This window comes from Coenobita brevimanus, chromosome 88 (genome assembly GCF_032717465.1).
Source record: "Coenobita brevimanus isolate Jiangsu-jjx chromosome 88, ASM3271746v2, whole genome shotgun sequence".
Lineage (NCBI taxonomy): Eukaryota > Metazoa > Arthropoda > Malacostraca > Decapoda > Coenobitidae > Coenobita > Coenobita brevimanus.
Window position 1 is genome coordinate 2,296,404 of NC_137041.1, and position 23,520 is coordinate 2,319,923.

The 23,520-nt window shown below is 44.0% G+C and overlaps 1 protein-coding gene across 1 annotated transcript in view; it reads left to right on the forward strand.

Annotated features, from left to right (window-relative positions):
- LOC145411159 (uncharacterized) overlaps positions 1–23,520 on the forward strand; it is a 165,823-nt gene that overhangs the window by 126,037 nt on the left and 16,266 nt on the right. Inside the window, exons 5-8 of the mRNA XM_080281214.1 lie at positions 14,782–14,900; positions 16,706–16,859; positions 19,873–20,124; positions 22,405–22,547. Coding sequence (XP_080137340.1) covers positions 14,782–14,900; positions 16,706–16,859; positions 19,873–20,124; positions 22,405–22,547 — 668 coding nt within the window. The remainder of the gene's footprint in view (positions 1–14,781; positions 14,901–16,705; positions 16,860–19,872; positions 20,125–22,404; positions 22,548–23,520) is intronic.

Sequence of the window (23,520 nt, forward strand, 5' to 3'; positions counted from 1 at the left end):
GGAAAAAGAAGCAAAACATTAGGAGAATAAGTATAAGTAGCTCTAATGTACCGCGGAAAAAACATCTGAAAAAATAAATCCGCCTACAGTACCCCAGCATATTAAAGGACGAATGAATATGCCTCTCTCACCCATGTTTGTACTCGTGACGTCACCACCATGGCCGTCACACAAGATAAATAAAAAAGAATCAACATCACACAAGCAGGTAAAATGAAAAGCCGCCAAGGAGATCAAAAAAGGTTATGACAAAGGAAAGAAAACGTGCTACACCGGATGTTGACACGCGTGACGTCACCATCATGGCCGCCAAGCTGGATAAGGGAATAAGCCAGCAAACACAGGAAGTCACTCGCTTCATTTCCCGCCTAAAAAGTTTGAATTTAATCAGGACTGGGCACGGTGGAAAGTACCGCCAAAAGTTGCTCTTAAGTCCCCCTCCCCCTTGCCAGATTACCGCCACTGTTAGTTTCTTTGCACGCTGGTACGAGGGACTGGCGCGGGAGGCGTCGTTGCCCCTGCTCCAGAGCAATTTATTTTGCATACTACACATTCCTTTGATATCTTTTTACTTGGTCATGTTTTGTGTGGCATAGGGGGCTTCGTTGCACCTGTTCTTTAGCTGTTCATCTTACGTATTACAACTGAACATTCTCGTTTGTGTTACGGTATATAATTTCAGCCTCACATAGTCTCCATTAGCAACAGACAGGAGGATACGGAGGTGTAATATGAAAAATAAATCGCAGTGGAATGGGTAATACGAATTCATATCCAGTTAGAATATGATCCCCAGTATTTTTGTGGCTTTGGAAATTTAACACCTCTTCTTTAGCGATTTATTTTGCATCCTACACATGAACATCCTCTTTTATATCATTTTATACAGTTTTAAAATTAAACTTGACGCAGATTTTCGTCTATTTGTGGCTGATTTCACATTGCTCGATAGCAGAATAAGCCGTACTACAGACTACAGCTCTGCATCCTTTCCCTAGCACTTCTTCGTGACTAGCATCATATTATAGTTCTTATCTATTGTTACACCTGAGCATTCAAGAAGGAGGGATGTCAGATTCAGGGCGAGTTAGAGTGAAAAAGTATAGTACATGAAATTTACCCCCCCCCTCTCTCTCTCTCTCTCTCTCTCTCTGTGTAGGAGAAAGTAGAAATGAAAGTAAGAATGCCGGGCTGTTCTCGCCACCACAAGCACGTTCTTCGGGTCCCTGCCTCACGTTCTTAGGCAGCTGGAAGGGGCATGATAGCGAGGAGAGTCAACAGAGGCTTGGGGGATAGTTTGAGATTATAGTTGTGTGTGTGTGTGTGTGTGTGTGTGTGTGTGTGTGTGTGTGTGTGAGAGAGAGAGAGAGAGAGAGAGAGAGAGAGAGGGAGGAGAGTTAGTGAATGAGGTTGGTGGTTAAGAGTCCTTGCTTTGAGAGTACCGTGCCTACCTCCGTCTCACCTACTTTCTCTAGCTTTAATCTCTCTCTCTCTCTCTCTCTCTCTCACCTGAGTACACACACAAGTCCCCGCAAGATGTGAACGTGCACGTCTCCCGAAAGTACACACAGGACTTCAGGTAGGCGCACACAGGTACACACAGGACAGGTACACACATGATAGGTTGACGCTTGTAGTTCCACACACGACCCAATAGTACACACAAGATTTTGGTACACAGGGCATGTAAGTACACTGACGCTTGTAAGTACACACACAAAACATGTACACAGATCCCACGTCTACACGGCCTATATGTATGTAAACAAATGAGGTATACACAGGGTTTACATGTAAACATTGATGCTCATGGGTACTCACGACCCCCAGAGGTACACACAGGACTTCGGCGGACACAGATGCTTAAACGCACATAGATACACACAGTACTTACACACACTCAGCCACCGATCATAGTGTGTACAAGACATACAGACATAAGTTCATAGGTACACACAGGATTAACAGATGGACAAGTTTACAGATACACACAGCGGCCGAAGGTACACACACACACACACAAACACACACACACACACACACACACACACACACACACACACACACACACACACACACACACACACACACACACACACACACGTCTTGGGTACACACAGCTCTAAAGTTTGTGCCGATGGTGGGTACACACAGGTATACACGTAAGACCACAGGTATACATAGAACCTAGGTACACACATTAGGCACACATAACCTAGGTGCACACAGCTGAAGTACACACAGCCATGGTACAGTCAGAGAACATCACACATCTTGGTTCACACAGCCGGGTACACACAGGGCCTAGGTATACACAGCTCAGGTACACACAGCCCATTACCTACAAGCAACACACACATTCAGGTACACATAACCCAGTACACACACAGCCTTGACAAACACAGCCCATGTACACACAGACCCGGTGTACACAGCTCTAGGTACCCGCACACTCATCTCGGTACACACAACCCAGATTCACACATCCCAAAGTACACACAACCACACGCTACCCACAGAGAACACACAGGTCTAGGTACACACATCCCTAGGTATACATAGCTCGTTACACACAGCCCCAGTACACACTGGCCAGTTACACACGGCCTACATACGCAGCCACAGTACACACAAGTAGCCTACGCACATCGAGGTACACACATCCCAAGTCCACACAAGCCTAGGTACACATAAAGCCATGACTGTACCTTGCTGCCTGCCCTATCACCCTACCACATAGGCTGGAGAGGCACTTATTCCACCCCTCCACTCCACTCCACTCCACTTCGCTTCCAGCCTCCACTCCATTCCTCGCCCCTCCTTCCCTCCTCCACTCTCTCTTCTGTCTCTTTTCCATTCTCCTGCTGTATGCTTCTTATCTCTTCCATCTGTGTATTTCCTTCTTTCACTCTCTCTTCTTCCACTCCATTTCCTTCCCAGTTCCACTCTCTTCTATCCCCTTTCCTTTCCTCTGCTGTCTTCCCTCTCTCTGTTTCATTCCATTCCTTCCTTCTTTCACTCTTTTTTTCTACCTTTTCACTCTCCTCTTTCACTCTTTCCTCCACCCCTTTCCTTCTCTGCCATGCCTTTCCTTCTGTCTTTCACCATCTTTTCCACAGTACACACACACACACACACACACACACACACACACACACACACACACACACACACACACACAAACAAACAGAAACACAAACACATCCCTCACCCACTTCCCCCACCTGCCATTCTTCATACAGTTAATCTTTCATTCACCCCCTTTCCCCACCTCGCCACCTGCTGTCACCTGGCCTCACTGCACCGCGCTCCACCTTAACATATTAATGATAATCCCTCGCCCAGCAGGACACTCCATCTCTGTAATTAGTGGTGTGGGAGGAGTTAATAAGCAGGGCAGCAGCGTGGAGCGACACTGTATATCACCTACACCCCCACACCACCTCATTGCACCTCCTTTTTGAGCTGATATTCACACTCACACACACACACACACACACACACACACACACACACACACACACACACACACACACACACACACACACACACACCTTCTCTGTGGCCTGTTACACGTTGCCTTGTATTCTCGTCTCCCTAACACCTCTCCCTAAGTGATTTATTTTGTTTATTACACATTTCTGTCCTGCGTTGTGTTATAAATTTTGTATAATTGCCATACTGTTTACATTCAGTCAAGTAATTGTTGTTTCACACCCACTGGCGCCCCCCCCTTTCTCTCTCTCTCTCTCTCTCTCTCTCTGCAGGATGGAAAGAAAAAATGAGAAAAAACGGAAGCCTACCTTAGACTCTAAATCCCTTAAGGACGAACTTGTATTTTTTAACCCATGGAATATAAGCCTTGTTGTCCTCAGGTTGAAAAATGTATATGGAAAGAGAATATAAAAAAACAATTTCTATCAAACTTTTTATTATATGGTGACAGAAATATGGAGAGAGAGAGAGAGAGAGAGAGAGAGAGAGAGAGAGAGAGAGAGAGAGAGGAGGAATAGAAACTAAATGAGAGAGACCGCGAAATATTAACCCCTTCAAGAGCAAGGGGGTTTTCTACTCTAAATAAAATCGTCTGGAAATTTATCTGTCTGTATCTGTCCACCTGTCTGTGTATCTATTTATGTCTGTCTCTTTCTTTATCTATCAATTTATCTATCTATCTGTTCTTCTCTTTCTTTATATATCTATGTTTGTCCTTCTATATCTATCTATGTATCTATCAGTATTTGCCTGGCTGTTTATCTATCTATCTATAGCCAGACGCCTAAATTTCTTAAGTAGTGGCCAGAAACAAATCGCTCCATATCGTCCTTTCCTTCGCCGTCAGTCTGCCCTCTCCCCAGCTCACATCCCTTCTCATGCTGTATCTCCATCTCATCCTCGGTTTCCCCCTCCCCCTCCACCCTGCATCCACTCACATACACTTCCAGTCAGTCTCTCCTCGTCCTCCCTCTCCTCCAACCACCTCACCCACATACACTCTTCTAGACACTCTCTCCTCATTCTCTCCCTCCATCTCCCATACACTCTTCTACTCAGTCTCTCCTCGGTCTTCCCCTCCCCCTCCCACTTCACTAACTTAAACTCTTCTAGTCAATCTCTCATCTCCCCCTTCCCTTCTCCCTCCACCTCACTTAATACTCTTCTAGTCAGTCTCTCATTTTCCACCCTCTCCATCTTAGAGTATTTCGGGATATGGAATAGAATAAAATAATCTCCACTACGGAACCCGGTGTTAATGATGTTATAATTACGGGTTGGGTAAAGGACGGACGGTAAAGGCGAGAGTAATGTTCCTGTTTTCATGGGTCGTACTCACGCGACTCTCTCTCTCTTTCTCTCTCTCTCTCTCTCTCTCTCTCTCTCTCTCTCTCTCTCTCTCTCTCTCTCTCTCTCTCAACAGCCACGTAAGTCCGCCGTTTTAATGTCCTTGGCGGTAATTACTCCCTGGTTTTACGGTCGCTTTACTGGGAGTCGCTGGGATTTATACTCTGTCTGGCTGAGAGAGAGAGAGAGAGAGAGAGAGAGGATGGGAGGAGGGTGAGAGTGAGTCATAAAAAACATACCTGAAAAATAGATGGATAGAACAAGATATACTGTATGGATAGATGGATAGATAGATAGATGTACGCAGGTAAATAGAAGGGGGATATAAATAACAGATAGACTGAACAGAATATACTGATAGAGGAGCAGATAGATAGATAGATTCTGACAGAGATAGACAGAAGCAAAGCAGTTGCACCGGAGGGAAAACAAGAGGGTGGAAGGAAGGGTCGTGGAAAGAGAGAGAGAGAGAGAGAAAGAGAAGGGCTGAGATGACATTAGAAAAGAAGAAAGGAATTGGAAAGAAGAGTTCAGGAAAGATGTGAAATGTGATGATAAGCACATGGGAGAGACAAGAGGGGATGGTTTGTGCATGGGAGGGATGGGGATTGGGGAACAGACTCGTGGAGGGGAATGTAGGTGGGTGAGATGGGCGTGGGAAGGAAGGTAGATGGGCGTGGAAAGGAAGGTAGGTAGGCGTGGGAGTTGGTGCCTGGGAGATGATAGTGAGGGGTTTTGGGTGCATGGGAGGGATGTTGGATAGATAAGGAATGCAAGGAAGAGGATCATGTAGATAGGATGGTCGTGGGAAGTGATGTGGATACGTGGGAGAGGAGTGGAGGGGGAGAACAGATGGACTGGAGAGATGTGGGAGTTATGATGGTTGAGAGAGAGGGAATAGGAGGATGGGAGAGAGAGGGCATAAGTTCTTGAATTAGAGGGCGCTGCACACCTACACATGTCGCCACCTGGGCACGTGGGGAAGGAGGAAAGACGGACAGGAGAGGTGGAGGAGTAAAGATGAGGGAGAGAGGATAGGAGGATGAGAGAGAGAGGACACATTTTTTTTTTATTATAATTGGCCACACGTCTTCGCATGTCACCACTTAGGGACTAATATTCACCGTCCATATTAAATGCATACCAAGGCTGCCATTCAGGACTAGTTTGGTGTTTTATTATTATTATTATTATTGTTGTTGTTGTTGTTGTTGTTGTACTTATTTAGTTATTATTGTCATTATTTTATGAAATGCCGGTAGGTCTGGTGAGAATTAATTTGGTGTGTTGTAAAGGAATTCTCATAACCTAACTCGTCCATGCCACAAAATGGGATCGAACTCCCTGCCTTTCAACAGCAGGCCAGCGCTGTATCACTAGGTTGGTGGGTGTTAGGGTGGGAGGAAGATCCGCGAAGTAACAGGTGGGGGAGAAGTATCGGAGGGGGATATTAATAGGTATGTGGGAGGGGGAGGGGAGGGGTGTGTGTGCGTGTGTGTGTGTGTGTGTGTACAAGGGGGTAACAAGGTGGCCGAGAGAGAGAGAGAGAGAGAGAGAGAGAGAGAGAGAGAGAGAGAGAGAGAGAGTGAATCTTAAAAGTGAGTGAGTGTGGGAGAGACAGATTAATTTTCTGGTGTGTCAGAGCGTGGGGAGATGGGTTTCTAAAATAGTCATGATGATGATGATGATAATGATGGTGGTGGTGGTGGTGATAATTGTGATGATGATGGTAGTGGTGGTGGTGGTGATAACTGTGATGATGATGGCAATGGTGGTGGTGATAACTGTGATGATGATGGTGGTGGTGGTGGTGATAACTGTGATAATGATGGTGGTGGTGGTGGTGATAATTGTGATGATGATGGTGGTGGTGGTGGTGATAACTGTGATGATGATGGTGGTGGTGATAACTGTGATGATGATGGTGGTGGTGGTGATAACTGTGATGATGATGGTGATGGTGGTGGTGATAACTGTGATGATGATGGCAATGGTGGTGGTGACAAGTGTGATGATGATGGTGGTGGTGGTGGTGATAATTGTGATGATGATGGTGGTGGTGGTGGTGATAACTGTGATGATGATGGTGGTGGTGGTGGTGATAACTGTGATGATGATGGTGATGGTGGTGGTGATAACTGTGATGATGATGGCAATGGTGGTGGTGACAACTGTGATGATGATGGTGGTGGTGGTGGTGATAACTGTGATGATGATGATGGTAGTGGTGATTGATGATGGTGATGATGATGATGGTGGTGGTGGTGGTTGATGACGCACGTAATAATTGTGATGGTGGTGATGATGACTGATGTTGATTGATGGTAATATTATTAATAGTAATGATGGTGATGACAGTGATGATGATGATGGAAAGTATTTGGTGAATGATTAGAAATGAGTCTGTGTAGAGAAGAAATTTTTGGACCTGCAGGAAAGGTAATGAGTGATATTGGAGAGAGAGAGAGAGAGAGAGAGAGAGAGAGTGGCAATCGAGAAGGTGCTCAGGTGGGTGGAAGTGTGGGAGTGAGGGTAAGTGGGAGAGATGGGTGCTTAAGGTTGAGAGAGAGAGAGATGGGTGCTTAAGGCTGTTCTCAGGTGTGGCAGAGGACGATGTTGATGAGAGAGAGGGGAAATGAGGATTGGTGAGAGAGAGAGAGAGAGAGAGAGAGGAGAGAGAGAGAGAGAGAGAAGATTAACCTTAAGAATTAGTGAACAGAGGATGAATGAGGAATTTAGATAAGTGAGAGAGATTTAGATGAAGGGGGAGAAGAGGAAGAAAGAAAGGAAGAGGTGAATGGAGGGATTAGTGAAGAGGAAGAGGGAATTAAGGTAGGAGAGAGGCTAGAAGGAAGAGGAGAGAGAGAGAGAGAGAGAGAGAGAGAGAGAGAGAGAGAGTATTTGGCAGTGAACATGAAAAGAGAGATTGGAGAAAATAGTGAACTCAGATGAGAGAGAGAGAGAGAGAGAGAGAGAGAGTATTTTCAAATGAACATGAAGAAATTAAATTATTGCAAGGTAGAAGAAACAGCGAAAGAAAACAAAACAGAGTATCTGAAGCAAGGAAGAGGGGAATGAAGGGGAAGGAAGAGCTGAGAGAGAAATTAACAAGAGCGAATGGGAACTAATGAGGGAAGCGGAGAGATAGCCAGAAGGGGAGGTGAGAGAGAGAGAGAGAGTCTGGAAGATAAAATGAATAAATAATCCAATTCTTCCGTCCTAAATACCAAGGTTTCACTACCATAAAATATAATAATAATAATAATGATAATAATAATAATAATAATAATAATAATAATAAAAATAATAATCCAACTCTGCCCCGTCTCAGATTTCCAACATTTCGCTGCCATAAAGCTAAAATGAGAGAATAACATCTTTCCTTACGTCTTGGAGTTCGCTACCATAAGGCGAAAAAGAATAATCGTAAAACTCTAGGGTCCCCGTTTGCCAGATTTCACTTCCATTTTCGCTATGTCTCCCCTTCCCGTGCTGTCCCAGAAACTTACGAGACTTTAGCTACAGCGTCAGGAAGCTTACAGTCTTGTCTTCCTGTCTTCCTTTTTCTCTATCTTCACACTCATTTCACCTCCTCCTTTTCTCTCTATCTCCTCTCCACTTACCTCCTTTCCTCTCAGTCACCTCCCCACTTATCTCTCTGTCTCCTTTTCCTTTATCTCCTCCCTGCTTACCTTCCTTCCTCCAACTTCCCTTCCACTTCCCTACTCATCTCTTTGTTGTCCTTCCCCTTTCCTACCTCCTTACTTATCTCCCTTCTTCCATCCTTTCTCCCTACTTCCTTCTTCCTTCCCTCTTGCTTCCTCCCTGCCGTGGTAATAAACAACGACAGCAACAAGAACAACAACAATAATAATAATAATAATAAATAAATAAATAAAGAAATAAAATAAAAACTCTCCGGTGCCGTCTTGCCAGATTTCATTACCTTGTCTTGAGTACCTGGCACAAACTTATAACATGAGAGACACATCATCAGCACTGTAATATTTTAGTCTCTCTCTCTCTCTCTCTCTCTCTCTCTCTCTCTCTCTCTCTCTCTCTCTCTCTCTCTCTTACTCCTTCCTATCTTTCTTCTTTCCTCTCCGTCTTCCTTCTTCCCTCTCTCCTTTCTCCTTCCTCCCCACCCTTATGAGAGCAAAGCCACATAATCAGCACTCAGCATAACCAGCTCTCACCATCACACTTCTCTTTTTATCCATCTCTCTTTCCTCTCTTCATATTCCCTTCTCTTTCACACACACACACACACACACACACACACACACAAACACACACACACACACACACACACACACACACACACACACACACACACACACACACACATACACACAATCTTTGTCTCCATTTCCTCACTCCTTCTTCCTTTCGTGTGTTTCTTCCTCTTTTCCCTCTCCCTTCCCTTCTTCTCTCACTCCTCCTCCTACAGTACTTCTTGTCATCATTCTCCCTACCCTCTTCATTTCTTCTCCCTAGTTCACTACCTTTTCTTACTTCCCCCCTTTCTCCCCACCACTATTTCTTCTACCTGTCTCCCACTCTTTCCCAGATCCCTCTCTTCTTCCTGCTTCCTTCCTTGCTCTGCCTTTATTTCCTGTTTTCTACCACTTCCTTTTCCCTCCACTCCCTTTTTCCTCCACTCTCTTTTCCCTCCATTCTCTTTTTCCTCCACTCCCTTTTTCCTCCACTCTCTTTTTCCTCCACTCTCTTTTTCCTCCACTCTCTTTTCCCTCCACTCCCTTTTTCCTCATCTCCTTCTGCGTTTCATATTTCCGTACCGTTTTTTTACCTCGTCCCTTTCTTCCTATCTCTTTGTTTTTCCTTTACCTTTTACTGTTCCATCTCCCTGCATTCCTTCTTCCCACACCCCATTTCCCTCCCTCAGTCCCTCCCATTCGCCCTCCTATCTCCCTTCATTATTCCCTCCCTCCCTCCCTTTCACCATCTTTCCTTCAGTCCCTCCCATTCGCCCTTCTATCTCCCTTCATTATTCCCTCCCTCCCTCCCTTCCACCATATTTCCCTCCCTCCCTCCCTTCCACCATATTTCCCTCCCTCCCTGCCTCCTCCTAGCTTCTTCCTTCCTTCTTTCTTTCTTTCCTTCCTTCCCTCCTTCCTTCCTTCCTTCCTTCCTCTCTCTCTCCCTCCCTCCCCAAGAACAGAGAGGGTGAAGACAAGGGAGGGCGATAAAGGGAGAAGAGGAAAGGTGGAATTGTGTCTCTCAAGAGCTTCAGGTGTCGCAAATTAGGCCAGGGATGAGAGAGAGAGAGAGAGAGAGAGAGAGAGAGAGAGAGAGAGAGAGAGAGGGAGGGAGGGAGGGAGAGGGAGTTGATGTGTGGAAGAGAAAAAGTTGCTTGGGATGAAGTTAACGAGAGAGGGAGAGAGAGAGAGAGAAAGAGAGAGAAGCAAGGGTTAGCTGTGATGAAGCTAAGGAGGTGAGAGAATTTAGCTGAGTCAGTTTGGGACAAGGGAGGATTTTCTGGAGGATAAAGGGTATATATGTGTGTGTGTGTGGTGTGTGTGTGTGTGTGTGTGTGTGTGTGTGTGTGTGTGTGTGTGTGTGTGTGTGTGTGGAGGAGGGAGAGAGGGAAAAGGAGAAAGAGGAGAAGGAAGGGAGGAAGGAAGGAATATGACTAGAAGACTTAAGGAAAGAGAGGAAAAGGCCCACAAAAATAGAGTGAAAATATCTACACTATTTATGAATGTATCCATCTATCCATCTGTCTGTGTATCTATCCACTTATCTATCCGCCTCTCTATTTATCCATCTGTTTATATGTATGCGAGTATGTAACAAGAGGAGTATCTGATAGGTGGGGTCATTCACTATCTACTCACTGGATGTAGTGCTTCCTTCAAGTGACGAATTAAACAAGGCAGAAGGTTTTATATAGCAAAAAAAAAATGTATATCTATATCTATCTATCTATCTATACATATATATCCTGGATGTGTGTGTGTGTGTGTGTGTGTGTGTGTGTGTGTGTGTGATAGAGAGAGGGAGAGAGGATAAGTTGAATTTAATGAGAGGGAAGAAGGGGAGAGGGAAAGGGAAGCCGAGAGAGAGAGAGAATGTCAGGGAGGAAAGAGGAGAAAGATAGAAATGGAATACAGTATAAGGGAAAGGAGGGTGACTGAATATTGGAGAAAGAGAGAGAGGGGGGGGGAAGAGAGAGAGAAAGAGACCCAAGATGACAGAGATGGTCCTCCTCTTCTCCCTCCCCTCTCCTTCTTTATCTCCCATCTTCCTCGATCCATCCATGCTTTTCCTTCACCCTTTTCTTCCCCTCCTTTCTCCATCCCTCCCTCCCTTCTCATCCTTCATCTTTCCCTCCTCATCCAGGGTCCCTCTCTCCCCCTTCCTCTTCCTACCCCCTTTCCACTTTATTCCCTCTCCTCCCCTTCCTCTCTTTCCTCCGTCCTTCTTTTACCTTTACCCCACTTTCCTGCTCCTCCATCCTCCCCTCTGCTTCCACCCTGCCTTCCTCCCTCCTTCCTCTCTCCCTGCTTCCGTGCCTCTCCTTTCCTTTCCTCTCCCCACCCCAACTTTCCCTCCCTCCCTCCACCCGTCTGCTCCTCCTCCTACGACAAATGTCTCTTCTAAAACGGAACGAGGTAGTAAATAGCAGCCATGGTACCCCTCCCTCTCCCCTTCCCCTTCCCTTTCCTCTTCCCTTCCCCCTCCCCTTCTCATTTCCCCCCTTTTCTTCTCCTCCTTCCCCTTCCTCCCCTCCCCTCTTTGCACGTCTCTCCACTCCTGCTTTCTATATATCCTCCTCCTCCCTCTCCTCCTCCCCCTCCTCCTCCTCCTCTTCCTCCTCCTCCTCCTCCTCCTCCTCCTCCTCCTCCTCCTCCTCCTCCTCCTCCTCCTCCTCCTCCTCCTCCTCCTCCTCCCATCCAGCCAGCCAGCCAGAAACGACACATCATCAGAGGTCATTCTAATTCTTTCTCCCTTGTTTAGAGCCTCTCTCTCTCTCTCTCTCTCTCTCTCTCTCTCTCTCTCTCTCTCCTTGTTTACTCTTATGGTCCTGTGAGAGGGATCAGATGTAAGCTAATGACTATGTGTGTGTGTGTGTGTGTGTGTGTGTGTGTGTGTGTGTGTTTGTGTGTGTGTTGTAATACCTTGATTTTTTTTTTGTCTTTAATTATCATGCATTTTCTCTTCATTATTTCCTTCCTTCCTTCCCTCTTTCCCCATTCCTTTCCTTCCTTCTTTCTCTTCTGTTTCTTCCTTTCTTCTTTCCTCCTTTTTTTCTCGCCTCCTCTGTATTTTATTGTTATGCCTATTTCATTTACTCTCTCTCTCTCTCTCTCTCTCTCTCTCTCTCTCTCTCTCTCTCTCTCTCGTATTTATTCATGCATTTATTCATCCAACTTCCGCTCCTGCTCCTCATCTCCATTCCTTTTTCCTTCCCTCCCCTCCTTTCTTTTCTTCTCTCATTTTCCTCTCTTCTCTCTTATTTCCCCTCTTCTTCCTCTCCCTCTCTGTTTTTTCTTTCTCATTTTTCCCATGAGTTTAATATTCCTCCTTTGTATTTCTTTATTTTTTCCTCTTTTCCTTCTTCCTTCCTTATCCCTCTTTCATTTGTTTTCCTTACTAACCATTTTTCTCTTTCCTTCCTTCCGCCAACTGTTATTCTTTCTCTTTTCTCCCTTCCCTTTATACAATTTCCATATTCCCAGCTCCACTTTCTTCTTACTTCTTTTATTCCTTCTCTCCTTCCCTCTTTCTTTCCCTCCTCCTTCATTCAATTCTCCCTCCTATTTTCACTTCACATTTATCATACATCTTTACTTCCTGTCTTCACATTTCTTCCATATTTTTCTCTCATTCCCTTTTTCTTCTCATTATTTTCTTCTCGGTTACTTGTATGCCTTTCGTCCTTAATTCTTCACCTTCCCTCCCCCTCCTTCCCTCCTTCTTTCCCTCCATACGTCCTTCCTTCCTTTCCTCCCATATTCTGCTTGTCTTCTGGGTGAAATGTATGTGACAAAATATTGTCTCTTTATTCCCTACTCTCTACCCCTTCCCTCCCTCCCTTCTTCCTTCCTTCCTTCCTTTCCTTCCTTTCTTCGTTTCTTCCGTACTTTCACACTTAGTTATGTAGTTGCTCTCTCCCCTCCCTTCCTATCTCTTCTTTCCTTCCATTACCTCAGTTCTTTCCCTTCTCCCCATGCTTTCCTCCCTCCCTTCTTTCCTTCCTTCCTTCCTTCCCACCCTCTCTCCTTTCTTTCTTCTTTCCCTCCCTCCCTTCTTTCCCCGTGTGTTGCTTGGAGGGAGAAATAAGTGTGACATTAATATTCTCTCTCCTTTTTTTACTCCTTCCATTTTTCCTTCCCTCTCTTCTTCCTTCCTTCATTTTTACCATCCTCTTCCTTCTTGTGTTCCATCCTTTTTTTTTTCCATATCTTTTTTCGTATGTTTAGGCTCCTTCATTCCTTCATTTATCCTTCATTCTATCGCCCGTCTTCCTTCCCGTATCTGACCTTCCTTCGTTTTTTGTTTCATGTTCTGTTTTCTGTGTTTTTTTTTTTTTCAACTTCCTTTGCTTGATTCCTTCCTTCCCTCTTTTCATTCTTTCCTCTTCTTTCATTCCACATTTTTATTTTCCTTTTCTCCCTCCCTCCTCCCTTTTCTTCTTTCTTTCCCTCCCTTCCTCCCTCCCTTTCTCCCTCCTTTCCCTCCTTCCTTTTGTCCTTCCGTCTTTCTTTCCTTCCGTCCTTCCTTCCTTCCTTCCTTCAGTGTTCCTAGTGAGCCTCAGGTGGACTCTTATGACCAGGGACTCTCTCTCTCTCTCTCTCTCTCTCTCTCTCTCTCTCTCTCCTTTCATTTTCTTTTCTTAAATTTTTCATATTTTTCCCTTTCTTTCATCCTTTGTGCTTCTTCCATTTTCCTCCCCAGTCTTTCTCTTTAATATCCTCTCTTTCCTTCAATTTCTCTCTCCTCTTTTTTTTCTCTTTCTCCCTCTCCTCTTTTCATTTCCTCCTCTCCTCCCCTCCTTTCAAACTGCCTCCATATGTTATTGTAGTGTGTGTGTGTCTGTGTAGAGGGATGTTTTGTGCGTGTGTTTTGAGAAGCTTTGCGTGTTTTTTTTACTGTGTGTGTATGTGTTTGGAGACTGGTGCTCCGTGCGTGTGTTTGATAGAGATGTTTTTATATATATTTCCTACATATACCTACATATCCCTAGTTCTTCATCCTTCTCACTTTCATTCTTTTTTCTCCCTATATTCCTTTCTCCTCCCTCCTCCCTTTTATCCCACCCTCCGGTTCTTCTCTCCCTCCATTACCTTTTTTCCCTCCGTTCCCTCCCCCTCTTTCCTTCCTCAGTATTCTTTCCTGCCTCTCTCCTGTTTCCTTCCTCCCAATTTTTCTTTGCTTTTTTGCCCTAGTGTCATTTTCCTGTTTGTGATTCTCTCTCTCTCTCTCTCTCTCTTCCACACACACACACACACACACACACACACACACACACACACACACACACACACACACACACACACACACACACAGGTCTTGGTCGTCAACAGAATGCTTCAAGGTGCAAATTTCCTCTTCTTCATCCTGTTTCCTCTACTACCTGTCCTCATATTGTCCCTACCTTTTTCCTCTCCCATCTTACATCTTCCCCTTCCTTACGTATCCTCATATTCTCCCCACCTTTCTCCAATCTTACGTCTTCTCCTTCCCTACAGCCTAGCTCCATATTCTCCCTACCTTTCTCCTCTCCCATCTTATTCTTCCTCTTCCTCTGCCTATCCTCACATTCTCCCTACCTTTCTCGTCTCCCATCTTACCTCTTCCTCTGCCACCTCTCTTCGTATTCTCCCCACCTTTCTCGTCCCATATCTTTCATCTCCCTCATCTGTATTACGCCATTCTCCCTTAATCTCTAATCAGACTTTTTTTCCATCACAGGTCGGTCGTCATGGTCGTCCACGGAATGCTTCAAGCTGCAGGTCACGGTGCGGTCTGCTGAGTGTGGTGAAGGCTCCCTCTGCTCCGGCAAGGGCGTCTGCTATGCCACGCCTAATATGGTTAGTAGAAGTAATCATGGTGCTGCTGGTGATGGTAGTAGTGGTGGTGGTAATAGCAGTTGTAGTAGTAGTAGCAGCAGCAGCAAAACAATCAGCCAGCATTTCTTTTGTTTACGTGTTTTTGCGTACATATTTACGTGGTGTGCGAACCGATACTATTTTTCGTTGATTAATTCATAAAAATAAATTTGTTTAAAATATACAAGGCAAATATTCATGAATTAAAATGTATTGTATAACTTTTTAACTGTTTTGTTACACCACATCCAGAGAGTGTCCATGTGTAGTACACTAGTATGAATGCAGTATACAGTTACTATATCTATCTATATTTACTTATCTCATTATCACCACACTCCATTATTATTATTATTATTATTATTGTTGTTGTTGTTGTTGTTGTTGTTGTTATTTTATTATTATTATTATTTAGTAGTAGTAGTAGTAATAGTAGTAGTAGTAGTAACTTCTCTGCTCTTGGCTGTCAGGTCAGGTATGGTTAGTGGTAGTGGTGTTTGTGGTCGTATTGGTAGTGGTGGTATGGTAGTAGTAGGAGGGAGAAAATGAGAGCACACAAGAACCTGCTGACATTAATTTGTTGCCTAGGGGGATAGGGGTGGCCCTGGGTGGAGCTTTTACTCTCTCTCTCTCTCTCTCTCTCTCTCTCTCTCTCTCTCTCTCATTATTATTGTTGTTTTATTATCATTCATTCCGTTTTTATCTTTGCAATATACCATCATTATTTTTCATTTTTTTGGAGGGGGTTCTTTTTCATGTCATAATAATTTTTTATGATCAAGCCTAGTGTTTTTAATTACTTTTTTTATGTACTAGCTTTTGTTTATACTTCTCTTAAAAATCTGATATATATTATTTCTCCCTTTCGATTTTTTCCCAATCTATATCCATTTTCACTTATTTTTATTTGTTCATTTTTTTTATTCCTTCATTTCACATTTTCTTTAATTTTCGTCTTTTTGGACTAGCTTTCTTTTCCCATAATCGTCGTTTTTATTCTTTATTTAACTTTTTCTTATTTTAACTACTTTTTATTTTATTTTCACTTTCCATATATTAGTAATTTTGACATCGGTTGTTTCTGTCTTTAATTTTTCCTTTCGTTTCGTCTTCCCTTCTCTTTGTTCATCATTCTCTCTCGTATTTTTTTCGTTCATTCTTTATCCATTATTCTGAACTGCCTTGTTCTCTCTCTCTTATCTCTCCCTCCCTTTGTCATTTATCTGATTGCTTTTCCGGAGAGCTCAGGTATCGTGTTTGTGTGTGTGTGTGTGTGTGTGTGTGTGTGTGTGTGTGTGTGTGTGTGTGTGTGTGTGTGTGTGTGGAGAGAGAGTGTGTGTCGTAACCTGTGTGTGTGTGTGTGTGTGTGTGTGTGTGTGTGTGTGTGTGTGTGTATGTGTCCCTACAACCCCGGGTCTTATGTAGGCTGAATAAAATTGCCAGACATTATCCATGAAAAACAGGAAAAAAAACACTTGGCCCCTAGGGACACATGTGGAAGGGCTGGGTAAGGTAGGGCAGGGTAGGGTATGCTATGGTAGGGTAGGGAAGGGAAGGAAAGGGAAGCTCAGTTTAGGGGAGGGAAAGGAAGGAAAGGAAAGGAAAAGACAGGGTAAGACAGGATTGAATAGGAGAGGCAAGACAGGACTTTGGAATGTAGTAACAGACCTTAGTGATTGTTTTTTTTTTATATATTTGGTTTAGTTGACTGTCGCGATTCCTAATAACATTTTATCCTCCCTTCTGTCACCCTTCTCTCCATGCCCTGCTGCCCTGCCGGACGCCAGGAGCACTACCAATGCCAGTGCTGTGAGGGGTACATCGGCAGCCACTGCGAGGAGAGGAACGCATGCCAGGGCGACCCGTGCCTCAACGCTGGCATCTGTGTCGACATACAAGAGGGACACGACGGAGATACGTTCCAGTGTCTGTGTCCTTATGGTGAGTACACTGGTTCCCTCTATGTGTCTTGGGATTTTTGTTTGATGTGTCCTGGGATTTTTGTTTGATGTGTCCTGGCTTTTTTGTTTGATGTGTCCTGGCGTTTTTGTTCGATGTGTTCTGGCGTTTTTGTCCATGTAGTGTGTCTTTAATGGGTCTTTTGTTTTTTGATGATGTCTTCTGTCCAAATGGTCCCTATGATGATCCCTCTTCGTGTTTTTATCCATACTGTGTGTCTCTCTGTCCTTAACGATGATCTAGTGGGTCTGTGTCTTTTGATCAACAATTTCTTCCATATGATTCTTATTTTGATACCTTCTAAGCATAAGATCTTTTCAGTGAGTCTTTTCAGAATTTGTATCGTTGGTGCGAGACCTTATCATGAAACCTTAACATACTTGTCGCCCATAAATGAATCTCTCTTGCGCCTCTGTCCTTATCCAGTCATTCGTCTGTACGAGTATTTGTGTTCTTACGATGAATATGTTTTTACGATGGATGTGTTCATATTAGTCTTCTTGCCTTACAATTAGTCCTTCTGTCTTTGTAGTTAGTCTTTCTGCCCTTACGTTTAGTACTTTTGTCCCTATGCTAAGCCCATCCTGTACCTTTTTTTATATGGTGAGTCACTGAGTCTCACTGTCTTTATGGTGAGTCACTCTGGGTCCTTCCACTGTCTCCGTTTCACATGTATGTCTTTGTTCTTTTAAATGAGTTGCTATTGAGCCTGCTGCCCTTGTAGTGAGTCACCATGCGTCCTGTTTTATAGTGAGTCATTGAGTTGTACTGGTGAGTCTCTGTGTTTCCTGCCAGTGTCTCTCTTCTTACTGTGAGTCTCTGTGTCTTCTGCCAGTGTCTCTCTTCTTCCTGTGGGTCTCTGTGTCTTCTGCCAGTGTCTCTCTTCTTCCTGTGAGTCTCTGTGTGCGTCTGTCTCGTGCCTTTGTGCTCCTTGTCAGCGTTCCTCTTTACATTTCAACACACCTTAAAATACAGCTGCTTGCCCACTCTACTGCCTCCTCCTCCACTATTAGCATTCTCTCTCTCTCTCTCTCTCTCTCTCTCTCTCTCTCTCTCTCTCTCTCTTTCTATCTATCTATCTATCTATCTATTAAGGACTGAGAAGCCCATCGAATATTGAATAAAATTTTTCTCAATGCATCAAGAGCAGTAAAAATCATGTCATGGTAATAAAAGATAATTTAGCGTAAGAAAGTCATTAAAAAACTTGGCATTATTCTTCTTTAACAGCTTTTTACGCCATTAAGTACACTGGCTTGTAGAAATATAAAGAAAAATTTTAAGAAGAGCGTGTTAATGAACTCCATAATTTTTTGCTTAATTGTTCCAGCCCTTCCCACTCCACCCCTCCCCTCTCCCCCTCCCCCTTTACTCACTTCCCCCCTAACCCAATCTCCTTTCCCCCACCACCCCTCCCCGTTTCCCCCCTCCCTCCCGCCTCTTACTTATTCTCCTCCCTACTTACTTTCCCTTTTACCTTTTCCACTCATCCCTTCCCCCACCCTAACCTAATTCCATCTCCTCTTGTGCACTCTTGACGTCCACCTCATCGCTCCCCCCCTCCCCTCTCTCTCCTCTTCCCCTTTCCCTCCCCCACCTTACCACAGCTTCCTTCCTTCCCTCACCCCCCATTCCTCCCACCACTCTCCCCACCTCCTCATCATTTACCCTTCTCCCTACCCTTACACACACTTCTTCCACCCCCACCCCCCCTCACCTTCGTCTTCCTCTTTCCTCCCATCTCTTGCTCCTTCTCTCTCCCCACCCCTTCTTCCTCCTCCTCCTCCTCCTCCTCCCAAGATGGTGAAGACAAGGAAGTCTTGTTCATTTACTTTGTTAACTCTCTCTCTCTCTCTCTCTCTCTCTCTCTCCACAAACTTAAAATAATCGCTTCGTATCCTATTATTCTCTATATTCCAGACGAAAAAGGACTTATATGTCCTTTATTTATTTATTTATTCATTTATTTATTTAGAGCTGACCTGAACAGTGGTTACCTTTTTTTTTTTTCTTTTTCTTTTCTTTTTTTACAGTCGAAAGGAGAAAGTGTAAATCCCCTCCCTCTTTTCATTGTTGAGCCCCCTTCTAAAATAATAATAATATTAATAATAATAATGATAATGATATAGTAGTATTAGTAGTAGTAGTAGTAGTAATGATGATGATAATAATAATAATAATAATAATAATAATAATAACAATAATAATAATAACAATAATAATAGTAAGTCAAATAGTAGTAATGATAATAATAATAATAATAATAATAATAATAATAATAATAATAATAATAAAACCCATCCACATTTTTTACCACTGGAAAACATGAAATTCTACATACCGTGTAAAAAAAAAAAGAAGAAAAAAGAAAAACTATATACCCAAATATTCATACACCATTGAACAGAAAAAGCCTAACATACAACTTTGCACAGGAGAGAGAGAGAGGGGGGGGGGGCCTTCACGTGCATTTTTTCTTGTTTTGTGGGGTTTGCTGTAGATTGGGACAGCTATGGCCAAACTTTCCTATTTACTCTCTCTCTCTCTCTCTCTCTCTCTCTGTCTTTATCCATGTGTTTGCATTTCTATCTCTCTATTTATTTTCTATTTTTGCCTATACTTATCTGTGTATATCTATCTATTTATCTATACCTCTATCTCTATCCATCTGTCAGTCTATCTCTGTACCCTCACCCTCCTTTTCTTGTTTCATCTTTCTCTCACTATCCCCATTGGTTTTCGCTCACCTTATTCCCCACGACACTTTCCTACCACTCTAACTTATACCACATCTAACCACACCAGCAACCACTTCCACAACCACTCGTCACTCTCATTTCTCCAGTCCCCAGTCCAACCCAGCCCAACCTAACCTAATGTAACCTGACCTAACCTAACCCAACCTAACCTAACGTAACCTGACCTAACCTGACCTACCCTAGCCTAATGCAACCATACCAGGCCAAACCAGTGATTCTTCCCCTTACCCCACCAGGCTACCGAGGACGATACTGCGAGATGCGAACCAACCTCTGCGAGTCAGGTCCCTGCAAGAACGGGGCCACGTGCACGGGCAACCACTCCTCCTACACGTGCCACTGCCCCTCGGGGTGGACGGGGCCCCAATGCACGGAGAGGAGCGGGGCGGAGGGCGAGGAGGAGGTGACGGGCTGTGACGCGGGGCCCTGTGTTCACGGCGTCTGCGTGGACACCTCCACCCACGGCATCAGGTGCTTCTGCCAGCCTGGTGAGTCCTGGGTGGGGTTTGTTCGGGGTCGGGTTGAGTGGGGCCCGGGTAGGTTGGGTTGGGTTAGGTTAGACATGGTTAAGTTTGGCTGGGTTGGGTTACAATGGGTGAAATTGTGTGTGTGTGTGTGTGTGTGTGGTGTGTGTAAGTGAAATACAGTAAAAATAGATATTACTGAGTGACGAATAGGGAGTGAACAGTACTGTACATGTAATGTTGTCTTGGTACGAGAGGGTGGGCGGATGATAAAGAATGGTGCAGAAGAGACCAGTGCTAGGGCGGGGCTGGGTGTGGTGGGTTGGGTTGGGTACAAGGAATGGGATGGGAGGAGTAGGGTTGGGTGGGATGGGGTGGGGTGGGTAGAGTAGGGTGGATGAAGGTCGGGTGATGCACTGTGCTTTTTCCCCTCTGGCCTCGCACTTCCAACCATTTCAGGAATTCTGCTCAACACACGCTAGGATTCTGGGAAAGTGCACAGTTTTGGGGACGAAAAGACAATTAGTGATGATTACAACAGAGGCAGCGTTCATTCAGTACTAACCTCTACCTTTAACTCTTTGACTCAGGGATTTCATACAGCAGAGTACAGTTGTTAAGCGCTGTCACAATAAATAAATAAAAGATATAATAAAATACCCGACAGTGACTACCATAGGGAGGATGAAGACAGTTTCATTGCATTCCTTGAAATCGTTTATCGTTTCGTTTATAAAGACGCCAACATGCATGCGTCGGCCGTGATCGCCTAATGGCGGCTTTCCTTGCTGCTTGATCTCTGGCAGCCTCCCTATTTAGTCTCTTATCCCTGAGGTCACACTCTATGACCTTGTCCCAGGTCTTAGAATATTAGTAGTATCTTTTATCGTGATTAAATGTTCAGTTATCTTCCTAGTTATGTATGATATTAATTGAATGGGGATTGGTTCACATATACTGATTACAGTAGAGGATTGAATATGATGCAAGTCACGAAGAAGTGCTAAGGAAGTGCCAAAATTGTTATATCTGTTTTGAATGCTGAGTCGTATCAATACATTAACACAAGAACAATGCCAGTCACGAAGAAGTGCTAAGGAATGGATGTAGATCTGTAACATTACTATTTTCTGCCACTGAGCCATGTAAAATATACTGCAAAAGGAAAAATCTATCAAGTTCAGGTGAAAGAACTTCATAATTAATAATGATCCCTTATTTACCAACCTTATTTTCCTCAGTATGAAAACTCCGCAAAAATTTTAAACTAGAGTCCTTTCACCTTAACTTGGCTCAAATTTTCGTCCTTTTGCAGTTTATTTTACATAGCTCAGTGGCAGAAAAAGGCCTGACCACAGTTCTACATCCTTTTCATAGCACTTCTTCGTGACTAGCATCATATTCTAGTGTTAACCTGGCCCACAGTTTTGTTGTAGCAATTTTTTTTTTTTTTTCATGTAGTTCGATGGCAGAATAAGACACTAATGAAATATTCCTGTCATAGCACTTCTTTATGACTAGCACCATATTCTAGTGCTAATATATCGTTACAACTTGGCATTTAAGATGGAGGGGTGGCAATTTTAGTCCAAGTTAGCGTAAAAAGAGTATAGAATACTGTATTGTACTTATAAAAGTGCAACACTGATTCTTTATGCAGTGTGATTTTACATGTTCTTGCTTCAGCCTTGCATCACTATATGTCCTTCCTTCACCTGGCTCCAGTCTTTCTACCATATTCCATTTTTCCTCCATCCTTCCTTCTCCCTTCCACTTTCTTAGTCTTCTTGATTCTTCATAACCTTGTGTCCATTTTGTTTCACCTGATGTCCAGTCATCTAACTTCTCTCTCTGTACCATGATCCACCTTCCTTCTCTGTCTGCCATCTTAGTCTTCCACCCAGCTTTCAACATTCATTCCTATCCAGTTCTTCCTTCTTTCTTCTTTTTCCTTCCACCGTGTGCTAACGCACACACACACACACACACACACACACACACACACACACACACACACACACACACTGCTTGCTGGTGCAGTGGTAACATCTCGCTTGCCAACTGGTGGACAGGAGTTCGTGCCTTGCTCAAGTTGCGAAAAGTTTCACTGACGAAGTGGGTGGTTACTGTCCCCCTTGAGCAAGGGGATGGGTGTGTGCATGTGTGAAGGTCACAGCACACACACACACACACACACACACACACACACACACACACACACACACACACACACACACACACACACACACACACCAACGAGTCACTTCCATCACCTCCTAATCACCATCACCACCTTATCCTCAGGGTTTGGTGGCCAGCGGTGTGAGTTTGAGTATGACGAATGTGACTCAAACCCATGCGCCAACGGGGGCACCTGCGTGGACCACATAGGCGGCTACGAGTGTCTCTGTGGACGGGGCTACACGGGTGGACACTGCGAGATTAAGGTCGGCCAGGTTGGAGTGTTGACCACATTACATTGCTGTTTATCTTTTTTACCTTTTCTTGTTGGGGTGTTAATGAGGTTATTTTGGGCACCTTATTTAGTTGTCTGTGTTGAGGGTGTGGGGTGTTCATTAAAACATGGAGTTGGTAATTTCTTTACACCATATCAAAACTCAGTTAAAACATAGTGTCTTGGCTTCATGGTGCTGTGCTATGACATCTTCAAATGAAGGAGGTTCAAGCTGAACCAAAAGTATCTTCACAGTAAGCACAATTTCCATATGGATTGCTTTTCTTTTTTTCTCTGATTAAGGGGAGGGGTGCCTGGGGAGCTTTCCCCCCCCCCCTCCCAAAACTCACTGGTCCTCCCCACATTTGGAACAGTGGATTTTGGAATTTAGGGACATTGTGTTGCATTGTGCCCCCCAAATTAGGGTTTGGCCCCCCATCCATCAAGACCTTGCTATGCCACTGTCTAAAATAGATTTTACTGAACCAGCACATATTGGTAATAGGCAAGCTTATATTATCCTGTCTGAACTGTAGGGACCCACTGTTTGGCTGCATGCTTCAAAATATCAAACCCCTTCTGTCCAGAGTGTCCCTCAAAGGGATTACCAGTAACCCACAAAATACAGTATACATGCAAGCTGATGAAGACTTAGGATTGTTTTTAACTCCTTTAAGTCAGGGATTTGCCCATTAGATGTGTAATATTTTCTTGCATATGCCAGAATAGATTGCAAAGTTTAATATTTTCTTGCATATGCTAGAATAAATTGCAAAGTGTAATATTTTCTTGCATATACCAGAATAAAGTGCAAAGTACATCCAAGGCCCAAAGTTATATCCTTGACAGCATTATTTGATTGAAAAACCTCCTGTGCCCTGAGTTAGTAGGAATGCTTCTTTCATCCAGAAACCAGAAGTGTAAAGGAATTATTTACCATGATTATATATTGTTAGGTCAGTGTG